The sequence below is a fragment of the Schistocerca cancellata genome, chromosome 1 (genome assembly GCF_023864275.1).
Source record: "Schistocerca cancellata isolate TAMUIC-IGC-003103 chromosome 1, iqSchCanc2.1, whole genome shotgun sequence".
NCBI classification, from domain to species: Eukaryota; Metazoa; Arthropoda; class Insecta; order Orthoptera; family Acrididae; genus Schistocerca; species Schistocerca cancellata.
Window position 1 is genome coordinate 614,412,051 of NC_064626.1, and position 18,316 is coordinate 614,430,366.

Genomic DNA, 18,316 nt, shown 5'->3' on the forward strand with positions numbered 1-18,316 from the left:
GGTTGAAGGTCTGCCTCAGATCAGCACTATAACTAGCTACATTTGATTCTGACGAAACACTGACTTTGACTACGAAGCCTTGCAGGCCACGTCCATCAGAATGCAGACGGCTCAGAGAAGCCACTGACTATTGCATCCAAAACTCTCAGACCAGCACACATCCACTACTCTCAGGTCAAGAAGGTGGCTCCGGCCATTGTGTATGCCTTTTCTTGTATGGTGTCAAATTTCAGCTCCTTATGGGACACAAGCCATTAGTTTCATTATTTAGTCCATACACCCAGGTCCATTATAAGATTGCCCACAGGTTTCAACTATTGGCCTTGTTCCTCTCCAAATACCACTATGAAATCCATTTTTACCCCATTGGGATCCATGCCAATGTGGACATTGTATGCCAGCTGCAAGTTGGCCCGGACCTCGGGTTTAATGGAGAGAGCTTGTGTTTTTTCATTTGGATATCACCTCCCATCAAGTGTGTCTCAGCACTAGCACCTGCGTCACCAAGGCACTTCATCTCACCCCATCCTCTTATCAACTCAGCCTCCTGGTCACCCTCCCAATCTGCTTCGTAGCTACTTTGCCTTGTGCCATCACCTCTCGGTCTGAGACAGGTTCCTCTTCCTCTAAATGGCTGACACAACTCCCAGGGGGATTATTTCCAAGAGTTTGACACAACTCCCAGGGGGATTATTTCCAAGAGTTTGTGGCCGGAGGTTTTACAGCTGTTACAGCATTGACCAGGAGCTGGAGCATTTAAATGCTGCATGTCCCCACTGTGCTAGTCAATAGGCAGTTCCCAAGACTATTTTCTCCTTGTGGCCTCCAGCAACCCAGCCCTGGGCCACATGGGGAAGCCAAGCACTTGGTTCACACCTGTAAAACCCAGGTGAAAAAAAAGTCTGCAGGACTTTCCTGTGAAGGAGGCATCACAGTTCATTCTCATGGCCTATCAGTTCCCACAGTCCTGCCAAGCTCCTCTAAGGGTGCTAGCTGGGTATGCTGCTCCTCTTCCTCCATCCTGGATCTCGCTTACCTTCGTATTCCGCAGTACTGAGTTTCCTAACAAGGTTGGCAGTCTGGGTGCATAGTTTAGGTTGGCACCCCTGCTGGTTACCAGTAATCATCACACGTCAGAACAGCAAGCATGTCTAGACACTCCGAGCTAGAGACAGAGGTACAGCACCATTAAAATCACCTCCAAGTCCAACTGAGCTGTATTTTATGCGAAATACTGGGTAGCAGAGTAGAAGAACTTGAATGCGGTCTCCCTCTCCCCCCCTCCTCTCCCCACCCACCCACACACACCCTTTTATCCAGATAGGATGACCTCTGCAACAGATAAAACCTAAGTGTACATGACTGTGGCTAACTAAAAATGTCAGCCCTACAACATCATAGCAATGAGAAAGTATGTAGAGGCATGTGAAAGATTCATTTAATTTCCTCTTTATTTAAATCAACTCATTCATCAGTTTGATAATACATCTATTTGGGCAAGCAATCTTCACTTGCATCTTCTCCTTTCATTTATCTCTCTGTATGTGTCAGCACAAAAACAGATATCCACATTCACATTTTTTGTTTACCACATTCTACAATTGTCAGTGTATTTACAGTTTTAAAACTGGCTAAATGAAGTTTGTGCATCAACCTCCGTTAAATTTTAATTTGGTCTCCACAACCCCCAAAAACAATAGTATGGTCTATAAACAATGATAACAGCAAGGAACATTTTGTGTGTGTGTGTGTGTGTGTGTGTGTGTGTGTGAGAGAGAGAGAGAGAGAGAGAGAGAGAGAGAGAGAGAGAGAGAGAGAGAGAGAGTAGGTGCGTGCGAGCACACGCGTGCCATAAAATGTATCAGCAATGCTTCAGAAAGCCAACTATAAATAAGCCATTACTTTTGGAAAAAAATAGCAACAAAAGTACAGCAAACAGCTACAATAAAAAAAGTGTAGCAAATCTTACTACAATGAAACCCAAGATAAGAACACTAAACAGTGTGTGCAAGATCTGTTAGCATCATGTCAGCCATAAAGAATGAAACAAAGCAAAATTAAGGCAATGAATAAAAGTCATTAAAATTGGCATAAATGAGATCTGACAAAAGAACAATGCAATATCCCACTGGCAGACAAACCCAACACCAAGAAAGTCAAGTGGGAGCTCTCACCGAGTGTGGGCACCGTCCCATTCCTAGTCAGAAAAACTAAACGAATAAAAAAAAAAAAAGGTGACAAAAGCTATGAATAATGCAATCTATAATGTGAGAAACATTAACATATGCACAAAGGCCAGAAATACATTTATTTAAATACCTCAAACAACATGGAAACTAATGAAATATATATAAGCTCTCAATAAGTAGACTAATCACAAAGCAACTTCTGATGAAAGCATTTCACAGTTCATTATGGAGAAGTACTATTTTAACACTATATTTTCAAAGATACTTAAAACAAAAATGACATTAAATTACACATCTACAGCTAATTATGAAAGAAACATGCAAGTTAATATGTGTACATTTTCTACATAAATATGAAAATACTGATATTTTACTGGCACTATCCCACTGCACTGAAATATCAAGTTTAAAAGGTTGAACTTTGCAACAGCAGAAAACATTGTGCATTAAGAAGTATTCCAAATATACACCAATCATGTTCATATTTATGGAGGTTTGACGCATTTTTCACAGAATGTAATTAAAAATGGAGTTTAAATGAGAGGGAGTAACTGCATCTACATTCTGTAACAGTATATCCATGCTCCAAAAATCAGAAATTTGGACTTTGACATCAATTTACATCAATCAAATAAACCCAAAATAAGATTTAGTGTTAATTACAAGCAAATAAAAATGAAAAAACTGCCATGCTTTTTATACCCTTGTGCAAAATTATCTACAGATCTACATTGGGCTTCAGATGTCAACTTCATGGATATCAATTAGTGCCCTTCTGCGAGTCTATTAAAATTTTAAGATCAAAGAAAAAAAATTCACATCTTAACTGAGAATAAATATACAGAAATGTAATGTATTTTATATTAAAAAGAACTGCACAATTACTGTTGAATATTAACCTCTCAGTTCATGTAGCACAGCCACAAAAAACAGAGTGCAATACTTAGTTGATGGTCCAGTTTCTATTTTGCCATCAGTTCTTCCTTGCTATTAATTTATATTTCCAGCACTTAATACCACCAAACCTTATGAAATTTAATAATAAACTAAATCTCTTGGAAACGGTATACAGGACAATAACGTGTACAGTGGGATAGTAAATTCTACTCTGAATGAATGTATTAGGTATTATAATAGTAAACACTGTATTATGAGGTTAGCTATGTTACCACTTTTATGCAGTTTAACCTTCTCCCTTCCTTTTCACACTGTGCTTTAATATTATTAGTCATAAAACCTCAGACGAAGGCACCCATTTTTCATGATTAGCCACCATAAATGACAAAAACTATATGGCCTGGAAAGCACAGCTTGGTGAAGAAACCTAGTGAACACTGTTAGAAAACAACATACACAATTTACAAGAATCAATGGAATTCATGTGCAAATTTTTGGGTTCAACATGAAGTCTATCAGGCTTGAATAATAGATAATATGATTGGAATTGTGAGTGTAATTTCGAACTAACTTATATCTATGACTGCTGTTTCACATCTGAGAAGTGTACAGCAAGACATTGGTTTGTGATTGCCACAAACATTCGCAAAAAGAAAGCCAACTTTTTATTTGGGGGATGCGTGTGATTGAAGATAGTTGATAAACGTATTGTGTCAAGTCTGTGGTTCAGTGTGACTGTAATTTATAGTTCTGAAATCAAAGTTTATTGGACTCTGAGCGAGAAAATACGTATAGTGGAGAAAAACTGAATATAACAGAAGTAACACTAAGTTTCATCTATTGTATGACAGTACAGAACAGAAAATGTCTGGTTTCAATCGTGGCTGTTCAATATATAACTCTTAGCACTTCCCACAACGAAGTCTACAGAGTCTCTATGCTATCTCAGCTGTAGGATTATTGTAGAGGATGTGGAAAAGATATGTACAAGTAATAATGAAACTTTACACACCATAGATTTTGTATGTATTTACAGATGTGGATTCCAACAGCAGGGAAAAAATTTCTCAGAGCTGACTTTGAGACACATTTTGACCAATTTTATCACATACCATCAATTTTCTTGCTAGGTTACTCCCATAAGTTCACATTATACGTATCTTTTGTGACATTTCATACTCTAAATATTACACAAGGTATGACACCTTTAGTTGCGAGTTTCCTGTCTCCTGAACCAATTTCTTGTGATGGTAATGTTACGTCTAAAACTTCAACTTAAACCTTCAGTAAAATAACAGTGGTGTACTAGAACCCAAATTATGTTGCTGCATTTGTACTACAAGAGATGAATGCAAAACTTAAATTAAACAAAGAGAAAGAAACTGAATGTACTCAGTAAACTGTTACAAAAGCCCCTGGCAATTGTTCATCAACAATAATGTGAGATAGTAAACAAGAAATGGAACAGAAAGAGTTATGGATAGGAGGAAGAATTTTAAATGACACCACTGGCAACGAAATGACAAAACTGGAAATGTCAGACAAAGCTACCAATACAAGAGCAAGAAGAAGAGAGGGGGGGGGGGGGGGGGGGGGGGGGGGGGGAGAGAGAGAGAGAGAGAGAGAGAGAGAGAGAGAAGGGGGCAAGGGGAACAATTACAATAGGCCTAGAACGGAAACAGAATGTGAAAGTGTGACTGGTCTACCTACCCTGAAGTTGGGTGAAATGGAAGAAGAAGAAGAAGAAGAAGAAGAAGAAGAAGAAGAAGAAGAAGAAAGCAGGCATATTTAGTAAAACCCATAATAACTTGAAGATGCCAGCTAAATTATATTACGGTAAACTGCAGAGAGACTCAGGTCTTGATATTCATTTAGACCATATTTTAGCAAGAATAAAGGATAAATTTTTTCTCAGAATGCCAATGGAAGGTGGCAGAGATAAGAAAAATAGAATTCTCAAAAAAATTGGTAGAACAATATCTGATTTACACAAAATTCCATTGCTTCCAACTTCTCTGTTACGGCAATGTTCACAAAAAGAAAATTTCACGTGTACAATATTATTCAAAATCTCCATTCATCTAATGCAACAAACAAACTCTTGTGTTTGTGGTGTGTTGTTTGAGTGTTCTACATAAACATTTAACAGACACTCGTGGTAATGATGATGTTTTTGAAGTGAATTACATATTTCTTTTCCAGTTCCTCGATTCCAAAAGTCAGTGATCGGTACCACACTAGATCATTTGAAACATTAAAATCGTTCAGATGCAGAGATATAGAAAAATTAAACTGTGTATTAACCAGGTCGTACTGTGTCATTCATTTTGGAATATTAAGCTATTTCATCCCTACAACTTAACAAATAAGACAAGCATATCCCAAAGCAATCCAATACTAACATACAAACTCAATCTTGTATTATCGTTTTCTACCTTTGCAAAAGTTCCTGTCATATGTTTTCTCACTTGGTAAGTGGGAAAGTTTTTGAAAACTGTACTCAGTTAACATGGAAACAGATGCAAAGATGCCTAGCACAATTACAAAGAAGGAAAACAGTACATTTCAATAAAATATATCATTAATTTTTGCACCCACATAACAATGCTCTCACCTGTCCTTACAGATAACGTAAGCACTTAGGAACGATGGCAGTTATTAACATACTGGTGACTGTGAGTATGTGTCAAATCCCATGTCCAATGGTTCATGGTTCAATCGCCATTCAATCCAATAATTTTTTTCTGTCAATTATCACTTCTTTCACCTCTCGGAATGATGTGTGTATGAGAATTGCCAAGCTGCACAATGGTTTGGGATCTGTGTTAAAACTGTAGGTCCACTTATAGCAGGCTGGTCCATTAGTCCTTAGGTCTACACCCAGTGAAGCACTGCAGTGATCAAACCCACCACAGATTTAAAACTTGGCTTTACTGACCAACGTACAGTGCAGATTCATATGACACATCATCAAAAATACTGGCAAGAGATGCTTGAAAAACAGAAATTCCATGAGTAATATTACGAAAAGGATAGATTGCTACTCACAGTAAAGACAACCCATTGAGTTGCAGACAGACATAACAAAAAGGCTGTTACACATTAAAGCTTTCAGTCAAATCCTTTTTCATTGAAGAAAAAACCATACATTTACACCAACAAACACACCTCATGCACACATGACCATAACCAACAGCAGCTTTGTTTTCTTTGCTGAAGGCAACTGGCTGACAGCTATAATGAGCAATGGTCTTTTCATTGTGCCTGTCTGCAGCTCAATGGCTCATCTTTACAATGAGTAACAATCTTCCTACTCATGATATTGTTGATATTCCAGTGTTTGAATTTCAATGAATGGTTGTTAATTGTGTGGTTGGAAATACAATCCCTAAAACTAGCTTAACAAGAAGTGGTAGTTCCAAAAATTGGTTCACCACTAAGCAACATGGTATCATGACTGTCATTCCCAAAGAAAAAAGGGGAGTGGGAGGAGGGCAAAGGAAGCAATAATACAACTTTTTCATCTTCAACAGTGGTGCATAAGAATATAGTATTATGTTTATCAACACATGACAATCTGTCAGTTGTTGATGTTGCAACACACTGTATGCCAAAAAAATTGTTGCCTGTCATCAGAGCCAACCCCCCAACCCCCGCCATCCCAAAACTTCACTCTCTTACTGCACGCCACATCCTATGTGCATATAAATAAATATGCCAATAAACCTTTCAGTTGTGTCTCACATATCCATTATCAGACAAGAATGTAGACTGAATAATGGAGAACTTTCAAAGGACTGAAATTTTGAAAACTACTGCCCACTCTCATACATATGAATGAAATAGTTTTCTGTTAATACACATGAGTAATTTGTTTCTAAACACTAACTACTTTTACTTTTAATTATATGTATCTAATATGTGGCACTTGGGATAATGCCGAGGACAATTTTGGGCTGCTGGACCTCGAAGTTCGCTAAACAACACAACCTAGAGCAGATTTGTTCGTATCTTCTGAAGATTGTCTGCATAGAATTATAATTTCCACTGTCAAATTTTATTTGTGATAACATATAGTTGCAATTTCTCATTTCAATATCCAGTATTAGACACTCACCATTGGGAACAGCAGGTACCTTCTTAGTCTGCACACGAGCGGTTGCATTGTTGACCTAAGACATTTCATATATATCTATTACTATTTCAAACATAACAAAAAAAATCATCCATTTATTTGATTTTTATATTAATAAATTAAATCCAACAGCAAACTTAGTACCTTTTTAATGTTACACAAGTCTTTAAAAATGGACTTCTAAAATTGTGGCATTTTATCTAGGAACCCTCCTTAGGACTTCAGAATGAAACTATTGGAAAATACTTCATAAAATAAAATTACTGTGAGTAAATTTCTAATATGAAAGCGTCCATTTTTAACTTCCAATAATGCAAGCATGTTTGTAATTTGATAAATGGGGATGATGATGATCAATGCAAACCTTTTTTCTCCCTTTGAATGGGCCCGGATGTGGCTACCAACCTGTGTTGCTGTTGGACAATTAACAGTACTGTATATAATATCTAAGTAAAACTTAAGATGTAGTCAATGATAATTAACTATAGAAAAACTAGTTACGCTAGAGATGAATTTCATTATCAAATTCCATAACTGTTACAGTTACACGAATACACACCGATGTATCAGTTATTGTTGGATATTTCTTTATGGCAACACATCAGTTTACTGTCATTCAGAATAAACAAGTGAAAAATATATAGAAACATATTTTATGCTCCATAATTACCACTTCATTCCTCCCTCTTAATCTCTGCATAACTGCCAAACCCAACAGATGTGATATCTGTGATACATATTCCAATATTTAATTGTATCTAAAAACAAAGATGATGTGACTTACCAAACGAAAGCACTGGCACGTCGATAGACACACAAACAAACACAAACATACACACAAACACAAACATACATACAAAATTCTAGGTTTCGCAACCAACGGTTGCTTCGTCAGGAAAGAGAGAAGGAGAGGGATAGACGAAAGGATGTGGGTTTTAAGGGAGAGGGTAAGGAGTCATTCCAATCCCGGGAGCGGAAAGACTTACCTTAGGGGGAAAAAAAGGATGGGTACACACACACACACACACACACACACACACACACACACACACACACACACACACACCCATCCACATATATATAGACACAAGCAGACATATACAGAGGCCTCTGTATATGTCTACATATCCATCCACACATATACAGACACAAGCAGACATATACACAGGCCTCTGTATGTGTCTGGATATGTGTGGATGGATATGTGTGTGTGTGCGTGCGCGCGCGCGCGAGCGCGAGTGTATACCCGTCCTTTATTCCCCCTAAGGTAAGTCTTTCCGCACCCGGGATGGGAATGACTCCTTACTCTCTCCCTTAAAACCCACATCCTTTCGTCTTTCCCTCTCCTTCCTCTTTCCTGACGAAGCAACCGTTGGTTGCGAAACCTAGAATTTTGTGTGTATGTTTGTGTGTCTATCGACGTGCCAGCGCTTTCGTTTGGTTAGTCACATCATCTTTGTTTTTAGATATATTTTTCCCACGTGGAATGTTTCCCTCTATTATATCCAATATTTAATTGGATAGATAAAAAAATCTACTTGCCAAGCAGCGGCAGAACCCACACAAAGACTGATGTGGTTGGCTAACTTTCGGAGCCATTGGCTCCTTCTTCAGGCTGAAGGTTGAACGGAAAGGAAGAAGGGTGAAGGGTGAAGGATAATAACTGGAGAGGTCTAGGAAATGAGGTAGATTTTGGGACAGTCACCCAGAACCGTGCGTCTGGGGAGACTTACCATACGGGATGAGAAGGAAAGATCTTCTGCCTGAAGAAGGAGCCACTGGCTCCTAATGCTTGCCAATCACAACTATCCTTTGCATGTGTGTGTTCTGCTGCCACTTGGTGAGTAGATTTTTTTATCTATCCAATTAAATAATTGTATATCTAAAAAGAAAGATGATGAGACTTACCAAACAAAAGCACTGGCAGGTCGATAGGCACACAAACAAACACAAACATACACACAAAATTCAAGCTTCCGCAACCAACGGTTGCCTCATCAGGAAAGAGAGAAGGAGAGGGAAAGATGAAAGGATGTGGGTTTTAAGGGAGAGAGTTAGGAGTCATTCCAATCCCGGGAGCGGAAAGACTTACCTTAGGGGGAAAAAAGGACAGGTATACGCGCGCGCATCCGAATTGAGTGTTTTTGTTCTCATATTCAAACATCTGATTTACTACCTCCAAACTGCCTTTTCTACTGTCAGATTCATCAGTAGATTAAGTTTGTTCCCTGTGTTTCGACCAAGTCCCATAAACACACCCTTTGTTGTAGTAATGATTTCCCGTTCTTGTGGATAAGAAGTGTTATCTTACAGAGAAACTCTCATAATTAATCTCTTGCTTCTTCAGGGCAAAGAAATCACTTTCATTAAACCAAATATTTTTTTTTTTCTGTTCTATTAAAACACACACAAATCCTCTGTACAATTCCGCATAGTCATAGTACATCATACGAATCACCTATACATTTAGTAACTGAACTACACTTCTGTTTCCCCCTCCCCAGTTCCTCTAAACCATCTTAACAAAGTATTTTATGTTTTCACTTCACTTTCCATGGCATTCTTTTTTTTCCCACTTGTTTTTCATCCCCATAAAATAGGTTTTAAACATAAATTCCCTAATCATACACCTACACCTTCATCTATACTCTGCAAGCCACCTTACGGCATATGGCGGAGGGCATTTTGAGTACATTGTCATTTCCTCCTTTTCCTCTTACAGTCGCATATGGTTTGTAAGAAGAACAGGTGCCGCTAAGCCTTTGTGAAGGCTCCCTAGTCTCCCCAATTTTACCTTAATGATGATTTTGCGAGATATAAGGCAGAAGCAATATAATTACGTGATGAAAATATAAAAGATGTTTAAGGAAAAACATATTTATATACGAAATAAAGGACTCTAACAATGAAATGAAATGATTGTACGGCATTGTTGGCCGGAAGGTCCCATTCAGGTACGGCCGACAAACTGAACTAAACTCTGTCCATACAGCCCTCAGAAGGACCAATGGTATCAACTGACCACCATGTCATCCTCAGTCGATAAGCGTCACTGGATGCAGATATGAAGGGCATGTGGTCACGACAAAGCTCTCAGGCCATTGTTAAGTTTTCCTGACCAGAGCCACCACTTCAACATGAAGTAGCTCCTCAATTGGCAACAGCACTCAGGTCACCCGGATGGTCACCTATCCAAGTGCTAACCAAACCCATCAATGGTAAATTCAGTGATATGACAGGAACCAGTGTTACCATTGTGGCAAGGCCGGTGGCATTCTGAAGATACTAATATTGAATAATTGATGACTATAAATGCCACAAAGTACAGAAAAGCAACAGGTTATGGATGGAATTAATAAGATTTTACAAATCATCTAACTTCGATGTAAGTTGTGACACTGTTTTATTAGCTGCTGGAAGACAGGAGGGGTGGGGGGGTGGGGGGGGGGTTAACCAAGAAAAAACTCCAGAGAAATAAATCTATCTAACTCAACTTACAAACTGTTTGACAAAATTACAAAAAACAGACTTCAAACAATAACTAAATATTTCCTTATCGAAGAACCAGCAAGTGTTAGGAAGAATCATTTAACTACTGATGCTATTTTTGCTTCATGGCAAAATACTGAAAAACATTTTATATCTTAACCAAGAAATCTTACCACATTTTGAGAAAGCTTTCAGTAGTATTTTAAGATAAAAGTTACATAATATACAGTTGACACATTACATCAGCAATTCAAACCAGTACAAGAACACTTGTTTGTATTGGATCTACAAGAGTGACATTTATGTCCTACCTTACAATATCTATATTGACAATTCTTTTTAAACATGGAACTTTAAAGCTGACTCTTGACTACTGCTGGATGGTCTACCAACATTAAAAGCATTTTTTTTGTTCTCACAACCTGCACCAATTCATGAGACAGAAAATTTAGTACAAGTAACAGCTAATGAACGGAGTTTGGAAAATGATCTGAAATTTTCAGACCAAGGAAGCTAATGAACCTGACTTTTAATTAAAAATGTCGTTTATAATAAATAATTTAGGAGCAAAGGAGAGACCACATACCAAATAGCAGAAGTGTGGATTCGTTGAGGAAGACATACAATAATGTACTGTACAATATGATAACGATGTACAAAAGAAGTGAATAAATGTAGAACCATTTATGAGATAATTAGCAAACATTTGAAAATTTAAACTCTGCAACTTATGAGAATGCTCTACCGATAGTCTTCCACGGAAGTGAATCATAGAGGATAAACAAGAAAATGCATATCCAGAGTATGGAGATAAAGTTTCTAAAATGGGTCAAGGGAAGTAAAAGAACAGACAGAATCAGAAATGTATTAAACATGCGAATTGAGAAAGATAAGTTGGAAGAAAGATGGAAAAAGTTAATGTCTGCATAGAAATAAAAAAAAGAAAAAAAATAAAGCAAATGAGATCCTGCATGAACAAGGAAAATGTGGGGAGCACAGTATGTAGTACATAACCTAAACCGAGTAGGAGAAGGAGTAGCAAGGAGGAGGAAGAGTGGGTAACCTAACACTTAGTTACACTTCCACATACACTTTGATAAACTTCTGAAACCTTCATGTACCGTTTGGTAATAACTGTGCCACCAAGGAATATCGCACCAATTATTCTGTGACTGAACACTGCACACCACACAGTCACCCAACGAGGGTCAAGAGACTTCTCGATCGTGAAATTCGGATTCTCAGTCCCCCCCCTACATGCACCAATTTTGATTACTGAAGAACCCACTCAAATGAAAGCGGGCTTCGTCACTAAACCACATCATGCACACACATACTAATTCCCATCACGGCCCGTGGGCAACTGTGCAGTTTGAACGTCATGGCGCAAACCATTCAGAAGTTATGACTATTTTATTTCATATAGCTCAATAATTGTTACCGTGTACCTAGATAAAATGTGTGTGAAATACATACATACTGACTACTAGCATCAATAAATACTTACCGTACCACCAAGTGTCGGAGTTGAGAAATAATTTGCATCTTTGAGTGTTTGTATGTAAGCTATGCTGGTGTGTAAGCTTTTACTCGTCTCCCCCCCCCCCCCCCCCCCCACCTTTCTAAAATAGGCCCAAAAACTGGCTGCCAGTGGCAAGTTAAGGTAGGTAACTATAAGATCCACTTCTTCATAATTTCTATGTTTCGTCCTGAAGCAATTCATTTTTAGATTCCTTGTGAATTTTGAATGTTCTAATTGTATACAGCTTAGGGGATCCACAAGCGTCATTGATAAAAGATTTTATATTGTTCATTCAAAGTTCAGTATTTAGTGTTGAGCTCCAGTTGTGTCATACCTATAATGTGCTTTTATTTGCAAACTACGGGTGAAAAATGGCATTTCTATACTACTGCATTAAAGCTGCAAGTGATTGCATATGCTAAAGAGCATGAAAACAGGGCTGCAGAAAGGCATTTCAGGCCACCTCCGAATGAAAAATGATAAGAACTTGGTGGAATCAAGAATATGTTTTACAGAAACCGCCTCACAGTAAACGTAATCTGCGAAGTGAAACCATTACATTGCCAGAACTTTAAGTAGAACTCAATACCTGGATGTTAGAGAACAGACAAGTATGAATTTCAGTTTTGATGAAAATGATTATGCACCATGTGTAAGTAAATCCACTAACAAAGGGATTGCTGACTTTACTGGATCAACATCATGGTGTTAAAGATTTTTGAAAAGCTATTGGCTTAGTATGTGGAGCAAGACAAAAATATCACTGATGATGCCATCAAGTACAAAGAACAAACTGTTAAATTTCTTCGATCTCTTATTAAAGCAAGGAAAAGAGAAAAGTTTGAACTTCCACAAACTGGAAACATGGACAAGACTCTGCTAACCTTTAACGTGTGTTCTAACAGAACTGTGGATTCCAAGGGCATGGAAAGTGTTAGTGCTAAAACTTCAGGCTACGAAAAAGACTCATTACAAAGTTGTTTTATCCTGCTATGCTGTTGTGACAAAATTGCCACCTCTTTTTTGACCTTTACGAAACTATTGCCAAAACAAGTGTTTGTCCATGTACACAATAAAAGCTGATTGGACAGAGAAGGAATTAGGTGCTGGATGGATAAAATTTGGTCTAGGCAATCTGGATGCCTACTGAACAAGCCTGCCCTGTCAGTACAGGACCAGTTTCATTCTCAAAGAACAGAAGACATTAAAAACAGACTGAATGAACTGAAGACTCGGTTAACTGTAAATCCATGAGAACTAACTAGTTTACTTCAACCATTAGGTATTTGATAGACTATTTAAGCGACTTACGAAGAAGAAGTGGAACAGATGGATGCAATCTACAGATTTTGAAAACACACTGTCAGGAAGGAGTACGACACCTAGTTTCCGAAGTTCGTGACTGGATCAAAGCTGTATGGTACTCTTTAAAAACTGAAGCAATGATGAAACTGCTTAAGAAATGTGGCATCTGTAAGGCACACGATAATACAGAGGATAATTACTGTATGAGGATTCAGATTCTGACATGGCGGCTTCAAGTATTACTTTCTTCAGCTCCAAGGATGAATTTTGTGGATTTTAGGACACAAATTAGAAGGTAAGCAATTTTTCCTACTTAAATTGTCTAGATAGTTGACGTAAATGCACATGTGTTTTATTATCGTTTTGCTGTAGAAGTATTAAGTGAGAAAGTGTCTTAAAATGTGGGATGCATCTTTTATGCTAGTGTGTCTTATCTGCCAGTGAATACTAAATGTGATTTCTTTTTCAGGATGAAACAGTGTTATCTATTTTATTTTTATTGTTCGTAATTTTTCTCATGTCTATGATGATTCTCCACAACCAAACTTACATTTGGCATTACATACATTATGGAGTTAACAATTACTTCTTTCAGTTGTCAATTAAAGACATGCTTTTAATTATTTCTGTGAATCAGTTTAGTGACTGAATTAGCTTCATTTTTATTGATTCAGCATTTCATAGGTTCCTTGAGATACAGCCTAAGGTGCAAGTAGTTCAAGAGTAAAGGAGATTCTCCCTGAACACCACAAGCATTGACTCGTCAACACGCTCACACAGAAGAGGAGGAAAAAAAAAAAACTAACTCTGCTACATTTTGGAAGAATCCCTTGACAAGAACAGTACAAGCTTGCTAAAGGATTTTTCCAACAGCTTCCAAATTTCCAGTTTCTTCCTGTGCATGTCTGTTGATTATTCAATGCTTCTGCTACTCTCAGTGAGTGGTACCCTTCACTCCTAAACTATTTACTTTCTGACAGAAGTTTCCTTACCCCCTGCAAGATTCTTGTCAAAATTCAGTGATCTGAGATTCTTGTTGAAATTCAGTGATCTGAAGACTTATATTACTAAGGTTTCCATAATTGAACAGAAAACTGCTAAAAGGCCAAGGAGAATATCTCTGCTGTTATTTTATCTGCCAGAGGTAAATTCCCTCCGGTTTTATAGCAAAGTACTCTCTAGATGATGTGCAGTTACCCATCACAGCTAATCTGAGAGTTTGATATCTAAGACTTGCCCACCCCGTCATTCACTCTAGGCCTAGTGTCTGGTACCCTCTAGAGTAGTTGATGTTGGAGCTCAATGTTTGATTAAACACAACCATTCTGGAGCACGCCATTCATAGCATCATGTTAAAACCAGGGTTCTACATTACATGACAAATGTAAATGCCACTCTTTGACTGAGCCAAGTGCAGAACATCTTGACGAGACTGTCAAATAATGAAAACACTTTGATAGGGTAGGTTGATCTTGCTTCATAATAGATGGTATATACCATCATGCTTAAATAATCCGTCTCCAATGAGAGCACCTGATGATGTATGCATCAGAACACACCCACATGCTGGTGGCTGATAATCTTACAAATACAGGGTGGGGCAAATAAACGTGGCCCGGAGAACAGAGTTCCAGGGTACAAAGAAATGCAGCAGAGGAAAGGAAATACAGTACTAACCTCCTCATTGCAAATATTGAAAGTGACCACCATTCATCTCTTTGCACTTCTGGACACTCGTCGGCAAGTTGCCGGAGCTGGACTGCTGAAATTGCTCCAACCTAACCAAAACGTTCTGCTGTAGTTCTTGACCCACTATGAGAGTTGTTGCCTCACACCTTAAAGGGCCCCCACACAAAGTAATCCCAAACTAACAGATCAAGTGACCTGGGTGGCCAGCTAGGGACACAGCCAGACTGGCTTCCACTAACAACTCTGTGTAAATATGCTACAAGGTTCGGCTGGCTGTATGGGCAGTTGCTCCACCCAGCTGGAAATAACTGTAGGTCTTTTCCACCTCCATTAATGCTGGCACAAATTCACGTCCAATCGTATCCACTCATACAGGCCACTTTTACTTGCACCACACTGTATTACACTGTGGCACACATTCATCTGGGTATTACTGGAATCTACAGTACCACAGAAAGCCACACGGCATATGTAAATGTTATTGATAACCCCACTGTTCTTCGTAACTGATTTCTTTACTGCTTCAGGTGACATTTTCTGCATCACAACAACAGTGTAGTAGCTCATTTCTGACACTACTGCATGAGCAGTAATTACCCATGGCATAAAGCCAGAATCACATACAATCAGAAAAGATTGATTAACTGAATAGTAGTGTTAATTTCACTGTGTTAATGCTGAGAGATTTGGATTCATTCTCTGACCAAGGACTAAAGGCTATTTATGAAGCAACACTACTCATATTTGCCAGATGAGAAGATGAATGTTTGGAGGCAGTCATTCTCATAAATTTCATACAGGCACTGGTGCAACAGTAAACACAGCGGTTTCCCAAAACTATAAAGGAGTTCAGATTCTGACTGTTATAGTTTCTTCTACGAAAACACTAGTGAGATTTTCTTTGTTACAAGAATATAAGGTTACATTATTTCCTCACCATCACGAAATAAACTGCAAAATTCATTGCCACATTCACTATACAGTGCAGAGCTAGCAACACCAGATTTTTGTCACTTGAGGCACGAATGTGAAATCTTTGAGTGATATAATTTGCTTAATGAGGGAAAATTGAAAAAAAGCATATGTTAGTCACTTAGTAACCATGACAATATCAAATATCAAACAGTGTAGTAGAACATTTTTATTTGGGGGGGGGGGGGGGTAAAATGGTCAGACTTGTACCTAATTTTTTAAGTATAATTATTACATTAATGAATGAAACCACAAATATGAACACTGCAACAGCTCCGGCTGCCCACTACAGCAACTGGAATATATGTGTTGTGGTGGGCTACTGTACCCACCCAGCTGACTATTGCTTTCTATATGTGTGTTTGCTGCCATCGTAAGTTACAGAGCCTTTCTTTAGTTTGAAAAATTTAAATGTATTAATGTTACTTTTGTCTGCATAAATATCTTTAACTGAAGGGACTTCTTACATAACTCTTTACCAATGTTGTCCCAGACTAGCTATAAATGTACATGTATGTTGTCAGGTGGACCACAACTACTGTTCTCTAACAATCACAGATCGAAATGAATACTGTATGCTGTCCCCCAAACTGATAGGACATTACAAAGACAGAAAAAAAATCATAAATTAATTTTCACTTGAAAAGGGTATCATGCAGTGTTGCAGTTGCACCTTGTGTTTCAAAGGGCAGTGTGTACGGTAAAAGAAAACATGATAACGCAGAGCAGAAGCAATTGGGAACAGATTGTGATTGTGTGGTGCTAATAACATTACCCTTCTAGTTGATGGAAAGTACAGACTGCTTAGCTCTCATTCAGGCTAAGGATATTGACACACAAGGTCCCAAAGTGGCTTCTAATGACAGACTTGCATCAGGATAAACAACCACACTGTTGTGAGACAAATTAGCAATGATGACAACACAAAACGTGACTTTACATCAACATGAAAGGCAAGTCTGTCTTGCGTGAGAGTAAATTTTTGATAGAGATTGTGTTCACTGTTTCATCCTAGTAGCAAGCTCATTGGTGAAACCTGTTAATGGCAAGAATGTACACCAGACTCCCATGAGTATTTTCTTTTTAAAAAAGTTGAAGAATAATATACAAAGTGATTATTAAAATAGGCTTAAAATTCACACTCTTGCCAACTTTTTTTTTTTAATTTAGTCTTGAGACTGCAGAGTAATTATATGTACGAAGTTTCTTTTGTCTAGTCACTGTATGGCAATATATGAATAAATATTGTGGGGAAACACAGTTTAGTGTAAGTGAAAACACTTGCAGTACTTCAAACTTTTATGATACATTGAAGCATACACAAAAAATGAAAGAAAGAGGAAAGGAGTATGTAAAAAGGCCGGCAGCTGAGGTAACATTTCATGCTATATATGAGCTTCCTCTGCCCCTGACCAGCTTTTGATCAAGCCATTCTCCACACCGGAAAGTAAGATGTAAAAGGTATTTTATCTGAATCTAAATGCTTTGTGTAAACTGTTCTACTGCCTCGCAAGCAGCCAGCAGTCATTAAATGTATTCTATTTGCAACTGATCAACAACTATTGCTCCTACCCTATATTGTTCAGTGAATTGGGCTTGCAGTGTGCAAATGGCTTAGGAAAAACATTTTGTGAAGAGCATAGGCCTCCAAGGTTTGATAATAATTACAATCTTATGTGCCTGTCAACAATGCTACAACCAAGTATGGGAATGTTGTGAACAATCCTCTACCAAAAATAATTCTATATGGAACAAGTAGTATGCAGAGTTCCTGTTTCACACAAGCTTCAGAATGTTGCAGCAGATACATGAAAACTTTTTCTAGTCAAACACATTTCAGCAGTTGACTTAACAAAGCCCTTATGCTTCAAAACAACAGTATATTCAAAATAGCAGTGGCTATTTTGTAAGGACAAATAACTGAATAGCACTAGATACATTTGTAAATACACTGAACGTTGTCCTGGCAGTTGTCATGTTTGAAATTTGAAGTGTACAAATGAATGTTTCTCTGTAGCATCAGCAGACTGAAAGCACAGAGCACTGGGATCATCTTCAAACTCTGTTCTGGTAGTGAAAGCCGGCATTAAAGGCTCAGAAGCACAGGTGGCTCTTTTG

General features: G+C 38.1%; 1 protein-coding gene across 15 annotated transcripts in view; it reads right to left on the reverse strand.

Annotated features, from left to right (window-relative positions):
* Positions 1 to 18,316, reverse strand: part of LOC126182918 (RNA binding protein fox-1 homolog 3-like) — a 402,959-nt gene that overhangs the window by 53,817 nt on the left and 330,826 nt on the right. For 9 of the 15 annotated variants that reach the window (XM_049924900.1, XM_049924896.1, XM_049924893.1 and 6 more), the window contains 2 exons: positions 7,204 to 7,258; positions 2,175 to 2,210 (listed from right to left, as the gene is read on the reverse strand). In XM_049924900.1, the coding sequence (XP_049780857.1) occupies positions 2,175 to 2,210; positions 7,204 to 7,258 (91 nt within the window). The remainder of the gene's footprint in view (positions 1 to 2,174; positions 2,211 to 7,203; positions 7,259 to 18,316) is intronic. The other 6 variants (XM_049924903.1, XM_049924902.1, XM_049924904.1 and 3 more) reach the window with 1 other exon arrangement.